This window comes from Yamadazyma tenuis, chromosome 5 (assembly GCF_029203305.1).
Source record: "Yamadazyma tenuis chromosome 5, complete sequence".
Taxonomy (NCBI): domain Eukaryota; kingdom Fungi; phylum Ascomycota; class Pichiomycetes; order Serinales; family Debaryomycetaceae; genus Yamadazyma; species Yamadazyma tenuis.
Genome location: NC_089465.1, coordinates 205,499 through 220,044, shown reverse-complemented (window position 1 = coordinate 220,044; position 14,546 = coordinate 205,499). Strand labels below are relative to the sequence as shown.

The 14,546-nt window shown below is 46.5% G+C and overlaps 8 protein-coding genes across 8 annotated transcripts; 5 read left to right on the top strand and 3 right to left on the bottom strand. All coding sequences in view use genetic code 12, as the record gives it.

The window, feature by feature from the left end:
- Positions 1 to 232: 232 nt before the first annotated feature.
- On the bottom strand, positions 233 to 2,360 carry CIR2 (putative electron transfer flavoprotein-ubiquinone oxidoreductase, mitochondrial; the record flags this gene model as incomplete). Its single annotated transcript, XM_006686390.2, has 2 exons — positions 233 to 2,077; positions 2,358 to 2,360. 2 exons carry the CDS (start codon positions 2,358 to 2,360, stop codon positions 233 to 235), a joined length of 1,848 nt encoding a protein of 615 aa, XP_006686453.2.
- Positions 2,361 to 2,504: 144 nt separating this feature from the next.
- On the bottom strand, positions 2,505 to 3,395 carry GCY1_2 (Glycerol 2-dehydrogenase (NADP(+)); the record flags this gene model as incomplete). Its single annotated transcript, XM_006686629.1, has 1 exon — positions 2,505 to 3,395. One exon carries the CDS (start codon positions 3,393 to 3,395, stop codon positions 2,505 to 2,507), a length of 891 nt encoding a protein of 296 aa, XP_006686692.1.
- A 226-nt stretch (positions 3,396 to 3,621) lies between these two features.
- RCH1 (LRR receptor-like serine/threonine-protein kinase RGI2) lies at positions 3,622 to 4,944 on the bottom strand (the record flags this gene model as incomplete). Its single annotated transcript, XM_006686391.2, has 1 exon — positions 3,622 to 4,944. The coding sequence occupies one exon, from the start codon at positions 4,942 to 4,944 to the stop codon at positions 3,622 to 3,624; it is 1,323 nt and encodes a 440-aa protein (XP_006686454.1).
- Positions 4,945 to 5,666: 722 nt separating this feature from the next.
- HOF1 (formin-binding protein) lies at positions 5,667 to 7,802 on the top strand (the record flags this gene model as incomplete). The annotated part of the gene is made up of 1 exon (XM_006686392.1): positions 5,667 to 7,802. One exon carries the CDS (start codon positions 5,667 to 5,669, stop codon positions 7,800 to 7,802), a length of 2,136 nt encoding a protein of 711 aa, XP_006686455.1.
- Positions 7,803 to 8,195: 393 nt separating this feature from the next.
- PSN45_003755 (D-arabinose 1-dehydrogenase) lies at positions 8,196 to 9,266 on the top strand (the record flags this gene model as incomplete). The annotated part of the gene is made up of 1 exon (XM_006686393.2): positions 8,196 to 9,266. The coding sequence occupies one exon, from the start codon at positions 8,196 to 8,198 to the stop codon at positions 9,264 to 9,266; it is 1,071 nt and encodes a 356-aa protein (XP_006686456.1).
- A 413-nt stretch (positions 9,267 to 9,679) lies between these two features.
- Positions 9,680 to 10,000, top strand: PSN45_003754 (uncharacterized protein; the record flags this gene model as incomplete). The annotated part of the gene is made up of 1 exon (XM_006686631.1): positions 9,680 to 10,000. One exon carries the CDS (start codon positions 9,680 to 9,682, stop codon positions 9,998 to 10,000), a length of 321 nt encoding a protein of 106 aa, XP_006686694.1.
- Positions 10,001 to 10,183: 183 nt separating this feature from the next.
- On the top strand, positions 10,184 to 12,751 carry MNR2 (CorA metal ion transporter; the record flags this gene model as incomplete). Its single annotated transcript, XM_066158152.1, has 1 exon — positions 10,184 to 12,751. One exon carries the CDS (start codon positions 10,184 to 10,186, stop codon positions 12,749 to 12,751), a length of 2,568 nt encoding a protein of 855 aa, XP_066014249.1.
- Positions 12,752 to 13,058: 307 nt separating this feature from the next.
- On the top strand, positions 13,059 to 13,532 carry YET1 (ER 25 kDa transmembrane protein; the record flags this gene model as incomplete). Its single annotated transcript, XM_006686395.2, has 1 exon — positions 13,059 to 13,532. One exon carries the CDS (start codon positions 13,059 to 13,061, stop codon positions 13,530 to 13,532), a length of 474 nt encoding a protein of 157 aa, XP_006686458.2.
- Positions 13,533 to 14,546: the final 1,014 nt, after the last annotated feature.

Below are 14,546 nucleotides of genomic sequence, written 5' to 3'. Positions count from 1 at the left end.
AGATAAGGATCGTGATTCTAGTAACTGCAAGTTATTACTGTGTGTTATATTACTGTATATTAAAAAAAAATTTTAACGGCTTATGAGTACCATAATATATAATGGTCATAGTGGTTCGTCACTGGACACTTCTTGGTGTATAGGGATGAGGAACGATTTTTCGGCAAATGGCCTGGAAATAAATATCCAGGGTGGTAGGTACAAAAATTATTGTGTCTATTATATTTACAGTCTATGTCATGTAGTATTTGGGCCCATCTCCTCCTTCAGGTACCAGCCAGGTTATATCTTGTGTAGGCACTTTGATATCACAAGTCTTACAGTGGATGCAATTTTGAGAGTTGATTTTGAATTGAACTCCAAGATCTTTGTCAGTCTCGTCTTCAACATATTCATAGACTCCAGCAGGGCAGAATCTCTGCTCAATTCCTTTGAACCTGGGATAAGATATTTGGGCATGCTTTTTGTAATCCTGTTGAGGGATTCTTAAATGGCACATCTCGTCATCATCATGAGAGGTTCCAGTCCTGGAAACACTGGTCAAAATATCAAAGGTTATTTTATTATCTGGCTTTGGATACTCAATTGGAGTGAAGTATTTAGCATCTTTGGTAGCCTCAGCATCCGTATGCTTGTGGTGTAAAGTCCATGGTTCTAATCCCATCGTGAACATGGTGGATATCCCTGAATGAACAATTCCTCCAACCATACCAAGGGGTGTGTTGAAAGAGGGTCTGACATTTCTAACCTCAAAGAGTTCTTTATAGGCCCAAGAATTCTCAAAGTTCTCGTGGTAGGAGTTCAAGTTTATGGCCTCTTGTTCCTCTTCAAAGGTAGACTCATCGACAACTTCTAACTCTTTAATCTCCTCAAAGATGGACTCAGCTGCAACAATTCCAGATTTAATGGCAGTATGCGTTCCCTTGATCTTGGGCACATTCACAAACCCAGCTGAACATCCTACCAAAATACCTCCGGGGAAATTCAACTTGGGAATAGATTGGTATCCTCCCTCGTTTAAAGCTCTAGCTCCATAACTCAAACATTGTCCACCTTCCAAAACATTGGAGTAAAAGGGATGCAACTTCATCTTTTGGAATTCCTGGTACGGGGACACGTAGGGGTTTGCATAGTCCAATCCAAGAACAATTCCAATTGCAACCTTATCTTCATCAAAATGGTACATAAATCCTCCTCCATATTCGCTTGTCAGTAATGGGAATCCCAAACTGTGACCCACGTAGCCCTTTTTGAAGTTTTCGGGCTTCACCTGCCACACTTCTTTGATCCCAATTCCATAAGTCTGAGGATCACTGTTGGCTCTTAGGTCATACTTCGCAACCACCTGTTTAGTTAAAGAACCATGACATCCTTCGCCCAATACGGTGATTCTTGCGTGAAACTCCATTCCTCTTTCAAAGCTTGTTTTCGGCACTCCATCTTTTCCCACCCCCATGTCTTTTGTAGCAACACCTTTTACTTCTCCATTGGAGTTGTAGACAATTTCGTCAACAGAGATTCCAGGATATAATTCTACTCCCAACTCCTCTGCTTGCTCAGAAAGATAGTTGACGACGCTGCTCAAAGGAACAATGTAGTTCTTGCCCTTATTTGTCATCTGTGGAGGTTCTGGCAACAGGAAAGCGTAATTTTCAGTTAAGAACTTCATGTGGTCTTCTGTTACAAGAGTAACCATTTCCGCTGGTAAAGGGATTCCAGTTCCATCTTCTAGGTGTTCACTGTCAGGAAACAATTCCCGCAAAGCCTGGGGCTCTATTACGGCCCCACTGACAATATGGGACCCGAAATCACCGGCTTTTTCCAATACCACCACTCTCAATTCTCCAGATCCGTGCTCATTATCGAGCTGTTTAAGTTTTATGGCTGTAGCCAATCCAGCTGGACCTCCTCCCACAATACAGACGTCCACAGAGTCAGCTGCACGTTCTTCTGTGAGACTAGCCTTTTCTTCTTCCAGAAGCCTGTCAAACGGAACTTCTTGTTGCCATTTTATGGGGGAGATGCTGAAGTGCCTAGAGGCCGACAAACATAGGTCAAAACGAATGTTATGCAAACCCTGAAGGCCCAAATTTCGAGGATCTCGGAGGTGGAGGCTTCTATGTGTTATTTTTGTGTGTAGAGATCGTACAGCAGACCACCAGCGGGCGTTGCAGCAGAGTCTACTTTGGTTGAGCATCGAAGTGTTTGAGTCACAAAGGAATTAAATTTTTCAGTGCGACAGCGAATCAAATGTTCAAGAATGTCAGCATCGATGTGCACTAAACCAGCCTGATGGATACTCAACCAATGAGTTGAAAGTGAAACATAAGTCGATTGATATGAATATGAGTTGCTACCATTACAGCTGACTTGCGAAATATATGCACGTGGTCAGCAGTCCGTCAAGTTGAATCTTACTTGGCTGCGAAATTTCCTTACTGGCACATTTGAATGCAACTGCACTAATATTTCATTTGTATACAATTACAAAAACAACTACACACCTAGGCAAGGTCGTCATCGTACGTGTGCCAGCCTGGGTCACAAGTTCTAACCACTCCGTCCTTCTCGGATAACTTGCTCAACTGCTCAAACTCCTCGTCCGGCAACACCAACGTCTTCAAGTTGGAAATCACCCGCGATGCAGTCACAGACTTGGGCAAAACTACAGTACCTCTTTGGACAGCCCATGAGATCAACACCTGTGCTGGTTCGATGTCAAACTTCTTTGCAATTGAAACCACAGTACCGTTCTTGAACAATGGCGAATCGTTGGAACCTAAAGGCGAGTACGCTTCAGCGTAAATACCCTTTTCATTCAAGTACTTCAACAACCGGTCCTGAGGCAACAAGGGGTGCAACTCGACCTGGTTGGCAGCAGGCACCACCGTCACATCTTTATCGGCCAAAAGCCTTTCGATCTTGGCAATCGTGAAGTTGGACACTCCGATGGCCTTGATTTTGTTGCTGGCTTTGTAAACTTTTTGCAACTCCTTGTAAGTGTCCACATAGTCCCAATCGGTGTAATCCTTTCCGGTGACTGGGTCGGTGGAGTGTGGCCAGTGAATCAAGTACAAGTCGACGTAGTCCAAGCCCAATTTGGATAACGACTCGTTCAAAGCACCTTCGACATCCTTGTGGTTTTTGTTCCATAATTTAGTGGTGACAAAAATCTCACTTCTGGGGACACCCGAATCCTTGATCCCTCTTCCTACTTCTTCTTCATTTCCGTATATAGCAGCGGTATCAATGTGTCTGTAGCCATTTTGCAAAGCGGTTTTGACAGACTTATAAGCAGCATCTGCTTCGGTGGCTCTCCAGGTTCCCAATCCCACGGCAGGAATTGAAGCACCGGTGTTCAATTTGAATGTTTTGGATGTCACGGACAAAGACATTTTGAATACTGACAAATTCTGGAATCCCTTGATTTAAATACCTTGGGAGAAGCGGATACGAGCGCGCAACCACAGCAACAATTCCTATTGTTTTTGTGCACACGCGAGCAGTCGGTGCGACTTGTAATGGCGCCACCAGTGCCACTGTGGCCTTAAAACGGTTGCTGCGAAAACCGTGCGCCACTTAAAAAAAAACTTAAATTGCACAAAATGTCTATTAATAAATCTATTTGGAGAGGGTGGTGACCAGGTTGGTAGTACTCTGGTGCTCGACGCTTGGATCCTCGGCGTCCTTCACCACAGAACTCGCGGGCTCCTGTTCCACCATGGTCTCGACGTCCGGTTTGGGGTCCTCTGCGTGTACCCATTTGCGCATAAAGTTCACCAAGATCCCAGCCGTGAACACCTGTTCTGCCTGGTACAAAACCAATGGCACCAACAAAATCCCAAGATGGGAATTGTCGGACCCGTACTGTGAGGTCACTAACGACACCCCCAACGCAGCCGTCTTAGCCGGTCCACATAACATCACTGCCACCGTATCTTTGCGCGAGTAGAAGAACGGCTTGAATATCTTGTAGCACCATTTGTAGGTGGCTGTGCTTGACGCATCGGGCTCTTTCGACAAGAAGTACTTGACGGGAAATGGCCTTGAGTAGACGTAGCTCATGGCCGTGAAAAAAAGATAGATTCCCACGTTGAAGAAACAAAGGAAGATGATAGAAGCATGGCTCACCGACTCAAATGCATTCTGGGCAAATGCCGTTGAAAACGACTGCCACATGATCAAAATCAACATAAATGACCCCACCTTGTTGAGCTTGAATGTGGTTAGCGTCCATTTTGTCTGTTTGGGGAAAATGTTTTGGATCACTTGGCCTACAAATAACGGCACAAACACCGATAACCCCAACTGCTTCATCACCTGGGCGTACAACTGCGACACCGAGAGGTCAGGCCCACCCAGTTGCTTGGAAGGATTGCCGAATGCCCATTCTCCTTGTAAATAGAGCTGGACAAGAGCTGGAGTGATAAAGGCACCGAGGATGTTACCAATGAACACCTCACAAAGCGTGAGAATGTCGTTGCCATGGGCCGCCTTGGTCATCACCACGTTCGATGATACAGTGGTGGGACACGTATGGGTGACGATGAGTCCCACCAACAAGTACGGGTCGATGGCTCCATCGTGAGCATGTTTAATGCCGGTAGCAATCCCAAAAATAATGGCAGAAGTGATCAAAAACGACATCGACAACACCGTGAAGTGCGCTCTCCAGTTAAGCATGTTCTTTACGAGGTCTTTAGTCAGCATCGATAACCCGCTGACAAGAAAGATGACTGCCACTGCCCCATAACTGATAACGTACTCAGCTTTGAGAGTACCGTGCAGTTTGGCGAAGTTGGGGAAAAAGTATGCTAGCATAATGAAGATACCAAGAAATACAAAGAACCATTGTGATATGATGTAGTTGATCACGACCTTTAATGTTTTGACCCATTTCTTGGGAGGAGGTTTAACCGTATCTGTGGGGTTTGGACTGCTCATGGTAGTATCATAGAATATTTGCTGGGGAGATGGGGATAAAAATACTACTGGCGTTGAATGTAGTGGAGATATACCCTGGAATGATACGATCCCAATGAAAATGAAGGTATCTGGAGATTAAAAGATGATATGCTTGCGAGCTCAGGATTTTATTGAGAATCAAAATGTGCGCGCGGGCAGGTTCCGAGTTTTGGCAGCTTTGTAGTCAGATGCTATCGGAACTCAGAACAAAAGTGCTTTTTTTTTTACAGCCAAAAGTGTGGAGCTTGAGGACTGCTCAAGGCCTTTTAGTAGTAGTAAGATGCCTTCCGATGAGTTTGGGACTTGGCCCAACTAATATTTCCAAACATACATCCTCTAATTTCTGTTTGTGTCCTGAACTTTGTGGATTTTGTTTTCACTAGCAAAATGTTACCTGCCCCTCCCCCAACTTCATCCAAGTTATCTTTGTAATCTTCTTCAAAGCTGTAGATTTCGCAAAAATCAAAACCACCAAAACTTCTAGTAAAATCTACTACCACCACCTCCACAACCATCACACGCTACCCGCCAGGTCTCTGTACACATCACCACAACGGAGGACCAAAATCGGCGCTAGGGGCTCGGCAGACGAAAATACAGATCGCAATCAGCTTTCCTGATTAGGAAAGACATAAACACCTTTCGCACTTGCCAGTTATAAACTTAACAGATGCACACATTTGCATCAAAATTATTTTAACATGGGTGCTCCTTCAATGACAAGTAGATATAACGAAGTCCACAAAGAGGAAACAGCATTTGTAAACAATTTCTGGGATGACGCCGATGTCGGGTACTCCCATGTCGTCAACCGGGTCAAAAATTCCGTCTCCACCATGCAAGAGTTGCTAGACTACTATTTAGAACGGATCAACATCGAAAAAGACTATTCCCGCAAACTCGAGCGGCTCAACCTGTTGCCACTCGGCAGAAACGAGACCGGGGTGTTGAAGAAGAGTTTGGATAAGCTCAACTATGAAAACAACCAGATGGTGAAGTTCAACACCAAGTTTGTCAAATCCGTCAATCAAATCAACTACGAGAAACTTAACCATTTTTACGTGATGTATACCAAGAAGACCAAGCGTATCATGTCCCACATACACAAGATTGTCACCAAGAAAACCGACATATTGAAGGATCTTACAGTGACCAAGGAGGCTTATAAGCAGAATTGTTCGCAAGTCAAGTCGCTCGGATTGACAGTGCAGACTACTTGGGGAAAAGAGTTGGAAAAGAATGAAAAGAAGTTGGAGAAGTTGCAGCAGAGCTCACAAGTCACCGAACGTAACTACCGGATCTCCATCGACAACTTCAACAAGATCAATGAGATTTTCAAAAGGGACTGGATGTTGGCCCTCAGTGAAATCTACCAGTTGGAGATCGAGCGGATCCAATTGATCAAAATCAACTGTTTCAATTTCTGCAACAATGTAGCCACCTTATGTGTGGACAACGATCAGTCGGCCGACTTGGCACGGAGTTTCTTTGCTAAGATATCGCCTCCTCAAGACATTCAGGATTTCAGCAACAACTACGGAACCGGTAATAAGATACTTGTGGAGCCCAAGTTCATCGACTTTATGAAAGGCTTGGACGACGAGAACGACAAGAACTACGAGACAGCTGAATTCGAGATTCCCGAGTTCAACCATCTTTTGTCGAGATCATACTCCACATACTCACTGGCCACTCAGCAGAGCCGGCAACTGCAAACGACTCAACCACTTAAACAACGGAGTTTCGACCCACAAGCACTGCCTGAGTACAGACGTCGTAGTTTCGATCCACAATCACTGCCTGAACGCAAACACCGCAGTTTGGAGCCACAGACACCTTCGCCCATAAAGACGTCTGCTCCCGAGATCCCACCCCCAAAAACTTCTACCGTTGAACCTCTAACTACCCTCAGCTTGCCCAAACCTGAAGATACCAAATCAAATTACAGCACCAACAACCTTTCTCCCGATGAAAGAACCGATATTTTCTCCATAAAATCCCACAAGTTCAACGACAGCAACGGTTCATCCAACTACTCCAACCCCACCAACTATTCATCCAATTCTGCTGGTGAGCGGACCTGGGCATCTCCCAGAAAACGGGAAAAGCAGCTTTCCCAATTCCAGGAAAAAATCAACTTGAAGTCCAAGGACTTGCCTTCTCTCGATAGAAGCACCACATCTTGCAACGCATCACCCACAAAGACCCCTATCACCAAAGACTTCTCCATTGACTTTATTGCCAAAGCGCTCGAGGACCTCAATTCTGGCGGAAATGGCGACGTCAGCCAGTATCGTCGGTCGATGAGGATATCTCGCCACCAGGACGAGCTTACACAGTCCCAAACCGCCCCGACCACCCCATTCGCTATGAAAATACGGCCTGAAAGAGACGACCATGGCGAAGTGCCCACCCGGGTCGACACTATCAGCTTCAAATCTCCGCAGCCCAAACGGACCATGGATCCATTGTCCGTCAAACAGAAAGTACGCCCCAAGTCCATGTATGAGTCTGTGGCATTCGATGCTGCCAAGTCGGTGAACCCTCAAATGCGCACCCTCTCCAGGCCCAGGTCGTTCACAAATCTCCACTCAATGATCAGCCAGGTTACACCTGTTAACAAAAAGCCGTTTTTGGCCAAGGCCCGAGCCCGCTACTCCTACAAGCCCCAGCACCAGGGAGAGCTTTTCTTCCGCAAAGGATGGAATATGTATGTGATCCACAAACAGCCTGATAATTGGTACTTGTGTGAATTGGGAGATAACTGCGACGAAAAAGTGGGGCTCATGGGGCTTGTTCCTGGGAACTACGTTGTAGAGGGAGATGATGTGTTCTAAGAAACCCGTGACTTTAGTTCGGAATACAACGTTTGTTGTTATGTATCATAAATGTAATGAATGAGCTTACGCGAAGATCGGCACCTCGGCAAATTTCGCAGCCAATTGCATACTCGAGGGCCACCAAGAAACAAAACGAAGAATCAAGCACAAACGCCACAAGAAAGCAATGCCAGAACAAACTCTGGTTGGAATACTCTTTCAATATGCTGCGTAGTAATAGTGGGTCAGTATATCGTTCTCAGAACCAGCAAGGTTTCCGCCACAATCTGTATGGCTGGAATCGCTAATGTCACATGATCTGCGCGCATCTTCATGGCTTAGGTCGTAGTATTTTTTGCTCATCTTCAACTTACTTCTTCTTGCTTTGGACTCTTTTTGACAAGCACTGCTATGTTGATTACAGAAAAACCGGTGGGACCTACACTGCCACCACGGCCATATTCAATCACTGACTTGCCTCCGTTAATTGTGGGAGGTGCCACCTTCAACTATCAGTATACTGACAACCCCGAGGCTGCGCCTATCTATGAAATACTTGACACAGCTTTCAACAGCGGTCTTATTGCCGTCGACACATCACCATACTACGGGCCATCCGAGATTTTGGTGGGGAAAGCGTTGACGGAGCTTTCGACGAAGTGGCCACGTGAAACGTACTTTATTTGCACTAAGGCTGGCAGAATTGCACTCAATGAATTTGACTATTCGGCAAGTGCCATCCGGAAATCGGTGAAAAGGTCGCTTGAGCGATTGAACACCGAGTACTTGGATTTGGTATACCTCCACGACATCGAGTTTGGTGAAATTGACGATATCATGGACGGACTCAAAGAGTTGAAGAGACTCAAAGCTGAAGGCATTGTCAAGAACATTGGTATCACCGGCTACCCGGTGGATTTTTTGTATCGGGTGGCCTTGGCAGCCCATAATAACGAGGAAATTGGCAGCCTAGACGCGATTTTGTCCTACTGCCATGGGTGTATCCAAAACACCACTTTGTTTGAGTATTATTCCAAATTTTTTGACGAGTGTCACGTTAAAAAAATCATGAACGGGTCGATCTTGTCCATGTCGTTGTTGCGATCCGGCAAGACTCACACCTTCCATCCCGGTTCCACCGAGTTGAAGGAAGCTGTGGCGGCGGTGGCTAAGGATTTACTGGAGCAGGGGGTAGAATTGGCAGAACTTTCCACTAGGTTTGCGTTGAAGTCGTGGCTTTTCGACACCAGCAAGGCTACACAAAGCGATAAGACCAACTTATCGTGGAACAAAAAGACGTCGGTGGTATTAGGGCTCGGGAATGTCGATGAGTTGATGTCGGCCATCACCAACTTTTGGAAGGTCAAGTTGAATGTCCTGAACAGCAGTGAAGACGACGCCAAGTATGTTGCTCAGGTACAGCAGCAGTTGGGCCTGCATTTTAACGAGTCATGGGAGAGTGGAATTGAACATGACATATGAGAGTGGAATTGAACATGACATATGATGAGGGAGAGCCAGACATTATAGAGTATGGTTTGAGAATGCGAGGGCAGAAAAGAGCAGAGGAAAAGGGACGAAAGACAATAATTGACGGAGCATATGGCACAAATATATGAATATTAAGTATGATCGAGTAGGAAAAGAGTAGGAAAAGAGTAGGATGACAATGGGTATAGAAAGCAGGCATAATTTGAAATGGGCTCTACAATGGGCTTTGCAATGGGCTCTCCAACGGACTCCACAACGGCTTTCTAACGCATGCTTCTAGCCTTATGTTGAAATCTCATCTTCTTGTAGCCATTGTTTCATCTACGTTGGTAGCATCCCAAACATAATTCTCCATTACTCATCCTCACTAATATTCGCAGCCAATTCGCGTTCAATCATCAACAATGTCGACGAAAAGAAAAGATGAAACCAGCGAGCCATCAGAAACAGTGATCCCCCTCGACAATTACAAGCAGGTAACCGTGCGCCGATTCAAGACTATGAATTTGGTGGACATTCGTGAGTTTTACGTCGATAAGGTCACCAAGGAGAAAAAACCCGGTAAAAAAGGCATTTCATTAACAGAAGAAATGTGGAAGAAGCTCATGGCATCACAGCACCAGATCCAGGAGGCGTTGGACCAACTCAATAGCGAGCCGCCCGCCAAAAAGGTCAAGCAGGAATCTATACTGAAGAAAACTGTCAATGACAGTGAAGAGGATTAGGAATATACATTATATGATAAGGGCGTAGAGCAATCTGCCATGCCGGGGCGAGGGCCTATTTTTTGCGCGGCGTAGCGGTGGCAACGCGGTACTCGTACGCCGCCCTCCAGAACCCTTTTCTCGCGCACAAGATCACAATATCTTGTGCGCCGTTCGCAGCAAACACTAATCACAACTCAAACTATGGGATCTCACAAACAACGAAACCCATATGGGGATGAGTATGACAAGAACGACGACGCATCCACCACATCGTCCACAAACAAGGACACTGACTACTCAGGGGCATTTATTGATCACCGTCTTCACAATGACTTGGCCCATCTCCATTCGTCGCCGTCTCGCGCCAGACGGAGAAACTCTCTGATAATCGGTCAGAAAGCTCCCTTCAGCTCGTATACTGAAGCGGCAACACCGCTCACCGACAGGAATCTTAGGACTTGGACCCATGGCAACCAACCTGTCGCTGTAGCTGGAACCAGCCCCAAGACTTTCAGATCCATTGCTATTGATATGGATAAATACACCAGAGACCAGTCTAACTACCTCCAGACCCCAGCCCAGCCCATGTACCACGCATACCACGACGACCCCAATACCTACGACAATGGTAGCATCAACTCGATGGAGTTTGGTGAGAGTAACCCGCCTAGTGAACATCTGGGTGACTCCACCTCGCTTGACGATGTGTGTTTTCCAGATTACTATGACGACATCAACGAGACGGCTGCCGCAACGTGGCCCGACTTAAAGGTCTTGAAGGACTTCATCTCCGAGGAGAAGCTGCTGCTTGAAGACCACCATCGTGAACCCGACCAGGAAGTATCACCCACCGATACCCACAGTGAGCATGTAAATTTCCGCTTAAAGCTGTCCCCTGGCCGCGTAGAGGATGACGAGCTTGGCGAGAGCCGTCGGCCATTCCAGGTGACTCCAACGCCGATACGTCCGGACGAGGTGGCCCAACTTCCCGGCACTCGACGTCCTGGAGTGTGTCGGTTCACATATTTTAGAGATGATTTACCCAACACCATCCATGCTCCGACCCTCAGCGAGTTGTTGGTGAACGAGAAGAGCATGAAGGTGACAGAACAGCCCAATTTGTCGCAGAAGTGGCGGGATGAAGACCTGAGAGAAGAGGTCACTAATGGTAATTTGGACCTTAAAGACCTTTTCCTGCCACTACATTACAGTGGACTTGATATTCCACGCACCGGCAGCCAAACTCCGGTGGTACAGAACCACACGCCCACCGTGCTGGGGGTTCTGTCACCCGCCCCGGCACCAGTACCGACAGTGGCCTTATCGACTTCGGCTCCTGGAATGGCCCAAGCTCGCATCGCAGCTGCGAATGGTCATGGCAATGGTGAAACGGTGAGCCAGACACCTGGCACCGGCACTGTGTCGGAGTCAGTGTCGGGTGACAGTGTCACTCCGTTCTGGCTAGATGTGCTTGACCCCACCGAAGAGGAAATGAAGGTGCTTTCCAAAACGTTTGGCATCCACCCATTGACTACCGAAGATATATTTCTCGGCGAGGCTCGCGAGAAGGTCGAGTTGTTCAAGTCATACTACTTTGTGAGTTTCATGTCGTTCGATATCGTGTACGAACGGCGTAAGCAACGGTCCAAGGAGAAGGAAAAGAAGTTAAGCAAGCTTCAAGAGCTTCACGAACGCGACAACAACGGGATCATGAAACGGATTTTGCGCCAGATCCATGGCAGTAGCGGAAATATCGGCTTGGCCACCAGACTGTCAAGCTCGAACAAATCGACTGGCAAGAAGATTCGTGAAGGAGAACTCTCGCCGTTGTCTATGTACATCATTGTGTTCAGACATGCAGTAATAACGTTTCACTTTTCTCCAACGCCTCACCCCATAAATGTCAGGCGTAGAGCACGGTTGTTAAAAGACTTCTTGACAGTTTCGTCTGATTGGATCTCGTATGCGTTGATTGACGATATCACCGACTCGTTTGCTCCTATGATAGAGAGCATTGAAGACGAAGTCAATGCCATTGAAGAAGCCATTTTGCGGATGCATGCGGGAGACAGCGATTCGGACTCGGACCTGGACCTGGATGATGATGAAGAATCCCGGCCGCCCAATGTGTTTGTGAAGCGTACTCGTACCAAAAGCACGGTTGACAAAAGTGGGATGGGGTTGGAACGATCCAGGACCAAGTCCCGTACTACCACGTCTGGCTCGCGGACCAAGTCTTCTGGCTCACGGGTCGTTGCGTGGAAGCGTAAAGGTGACATGTTACGGCGTATTGGAGAGTGTCGAAAGCGAGTAATGTCGTTGTTGCGATTACTTGGATCCAAAGCCGACGTTATCAAAGGGTTCACCAAGCGGTTGAATGAAGTAGACTCGTCCCGTCGTCCCGGAGCCCAGGAGTCCAAGCTGGAGATTCTGATGTACTCAGGAGACATCCAGGATCATATCATCACGATGGTTCAGTCACTTAACCACTATGAGAAGCTCTTGGCCCGGTTCCATTCCAACTATCTTGCTCAAATCAATATAGACATGACAAAGGTTAATAATGATACCAATAACGTGTTGGGAAAGATCACGATTTTGGGTACGATTGTGTTGCCAATAAATGTGGTGACGGGATTATGGGGGATGAATTGTTTGGTTCCAGGACAGGGGTATGATGGATTGACGTGGTTTTGGTCGATCATTGGGGGAATGTTCATGTTTTCGGTGTTTGCGTACAACTATGCCAAGAGGGCATTTGAGTTGTAGGGTTAGGGTTAGGGTCAAGAGGCAAGACTCCAACGTTTATATTCAGTGCCGTCCGCTCATTTAATAGAAATAGATATCGACACAAAGCTTGCGTTCCGATTTGGGATACACCGTCTAAAATCCCGAACGTTTCATTTAGTAGGCTTCTACTTTTAGTTTGCAGCAACCGAGTGCGACTGAAATCAAATCGCGAACAAAAAACTTGTCATCACTGCTCCTCTTGTTACATCCCTCAATTCACACTATGAGCATCCAAATGACCCTAGTTTTCACGTCTTTGTGCGTACAGATGGCCATACTCTTTGTAATGGTATTACCCCTCCCCCATGTGTTCCGCCGCCGGATCGTTTCATTGATTGATGTTTTGCGCAGCCTGAGCAACTTCAAGATTGGTGTCGGGTTCTATTCATTGATTTTGGCCATGCAGTTCGCCGACTGCTTACAGCGTCTACAGAAACTCGACTACATGAAAACCCCGTATTTTACGATGTCTAACATACCCGGTGGCCCTGTTGGTTTGACCAATGAACAATTGGCTTCTAAATTTTACTCCCAGAGAAACCTTTATATCAGCGGTGCGGTGTTATACTTGGAATTGGCCATTTACACGGTGGGCACTATTCTCAAGAAGTTGGTGCTCAAGGAAGACAGGTTACGGGCCACCAACCTTACGCAGAAATTTGGATCCGAGCAGGAAGAAGAAGCCAAATACAAGCAACTTCTCACCGTGAAAGATCAAGAGATTGCCAAAGTTAAAGCAGAACTTGAAACGTCGACGTAAGGGGAACATTCTCCAGTGCGACCTAGTGCATAATAAGGTTAAGGTTTTTCGGCACTGAAACAAAGTGTACTATTTGTGTTCATGGAAGATTCTGGCCTATATCCTAAATTAAGGTTAGGTAGTGTATTGAAATCGTAACCTGCTTGGGCACATATATAAGGTTCTCGTATATATACATTCGTGGAAACCGTTTGAAGCCATGCCAAGGCACGTTCTCCGTAGCAGCACCTCCGAACAAATTTCATGTACAAAACAATGCAGTAGCCAAAAATTGTACCGCTAATCTTGATGGGTTTGGCTTGGTTGATCCTAGGGGGGGATGTCAAAGCACATGACGCCGATCTGACTAAGGGGCCGGTACCGGTGGTAGCTGGTAGCTGCTACCGTAGGCGCAGGTTCCAAGTAGACTGCAGCCCAGTCGCGATGATCGCCAACAACTGCTCGAGGCGCACATCTGGCGATTCGGCTAAACCTTCCATCTCTGTAGCCCTGACGCCCTTAGCAAACCTAAGCAATGTCAGGTGGATAATCAGGTGAAATTCAGTTTGTCAAACGATGATGTATTAGATTAGGAGTTACGACCTTACCGCATTTACAATTAAAAACCCTTCACATGTTACGGACATCGAACGCATGGCGGTGCCTACCTAAGCAAAGAATCGGGGCTCGGGCTCGGGGCTCAAGGCTTGTTGCTGGGGCGTCAAGTGGTTCCATCTCGAGCGGTTCCATATCGGGAAGAAGAAGCTGCCGATGAATGTAATTTATATTATATTCCGACGCCTTTTCGTGATGTTGATCTTTGGGCCGGGCCCGAAGGGCAAGCATGGCTCTAAAATTACCCAACTAATTTGCTCTGCAAACCCGATTGAGAATTTTCGTCACTTACGAGTTAGCGCGTTAATGCGTGCATCTTGCATTTGCATATTCTATTGCAGGGTCGAAAATTATAATACATATTTTAATCTGTAGAAATACATATAGGGAATTGAATGGATGCTTTTGCCTACCGGCAAT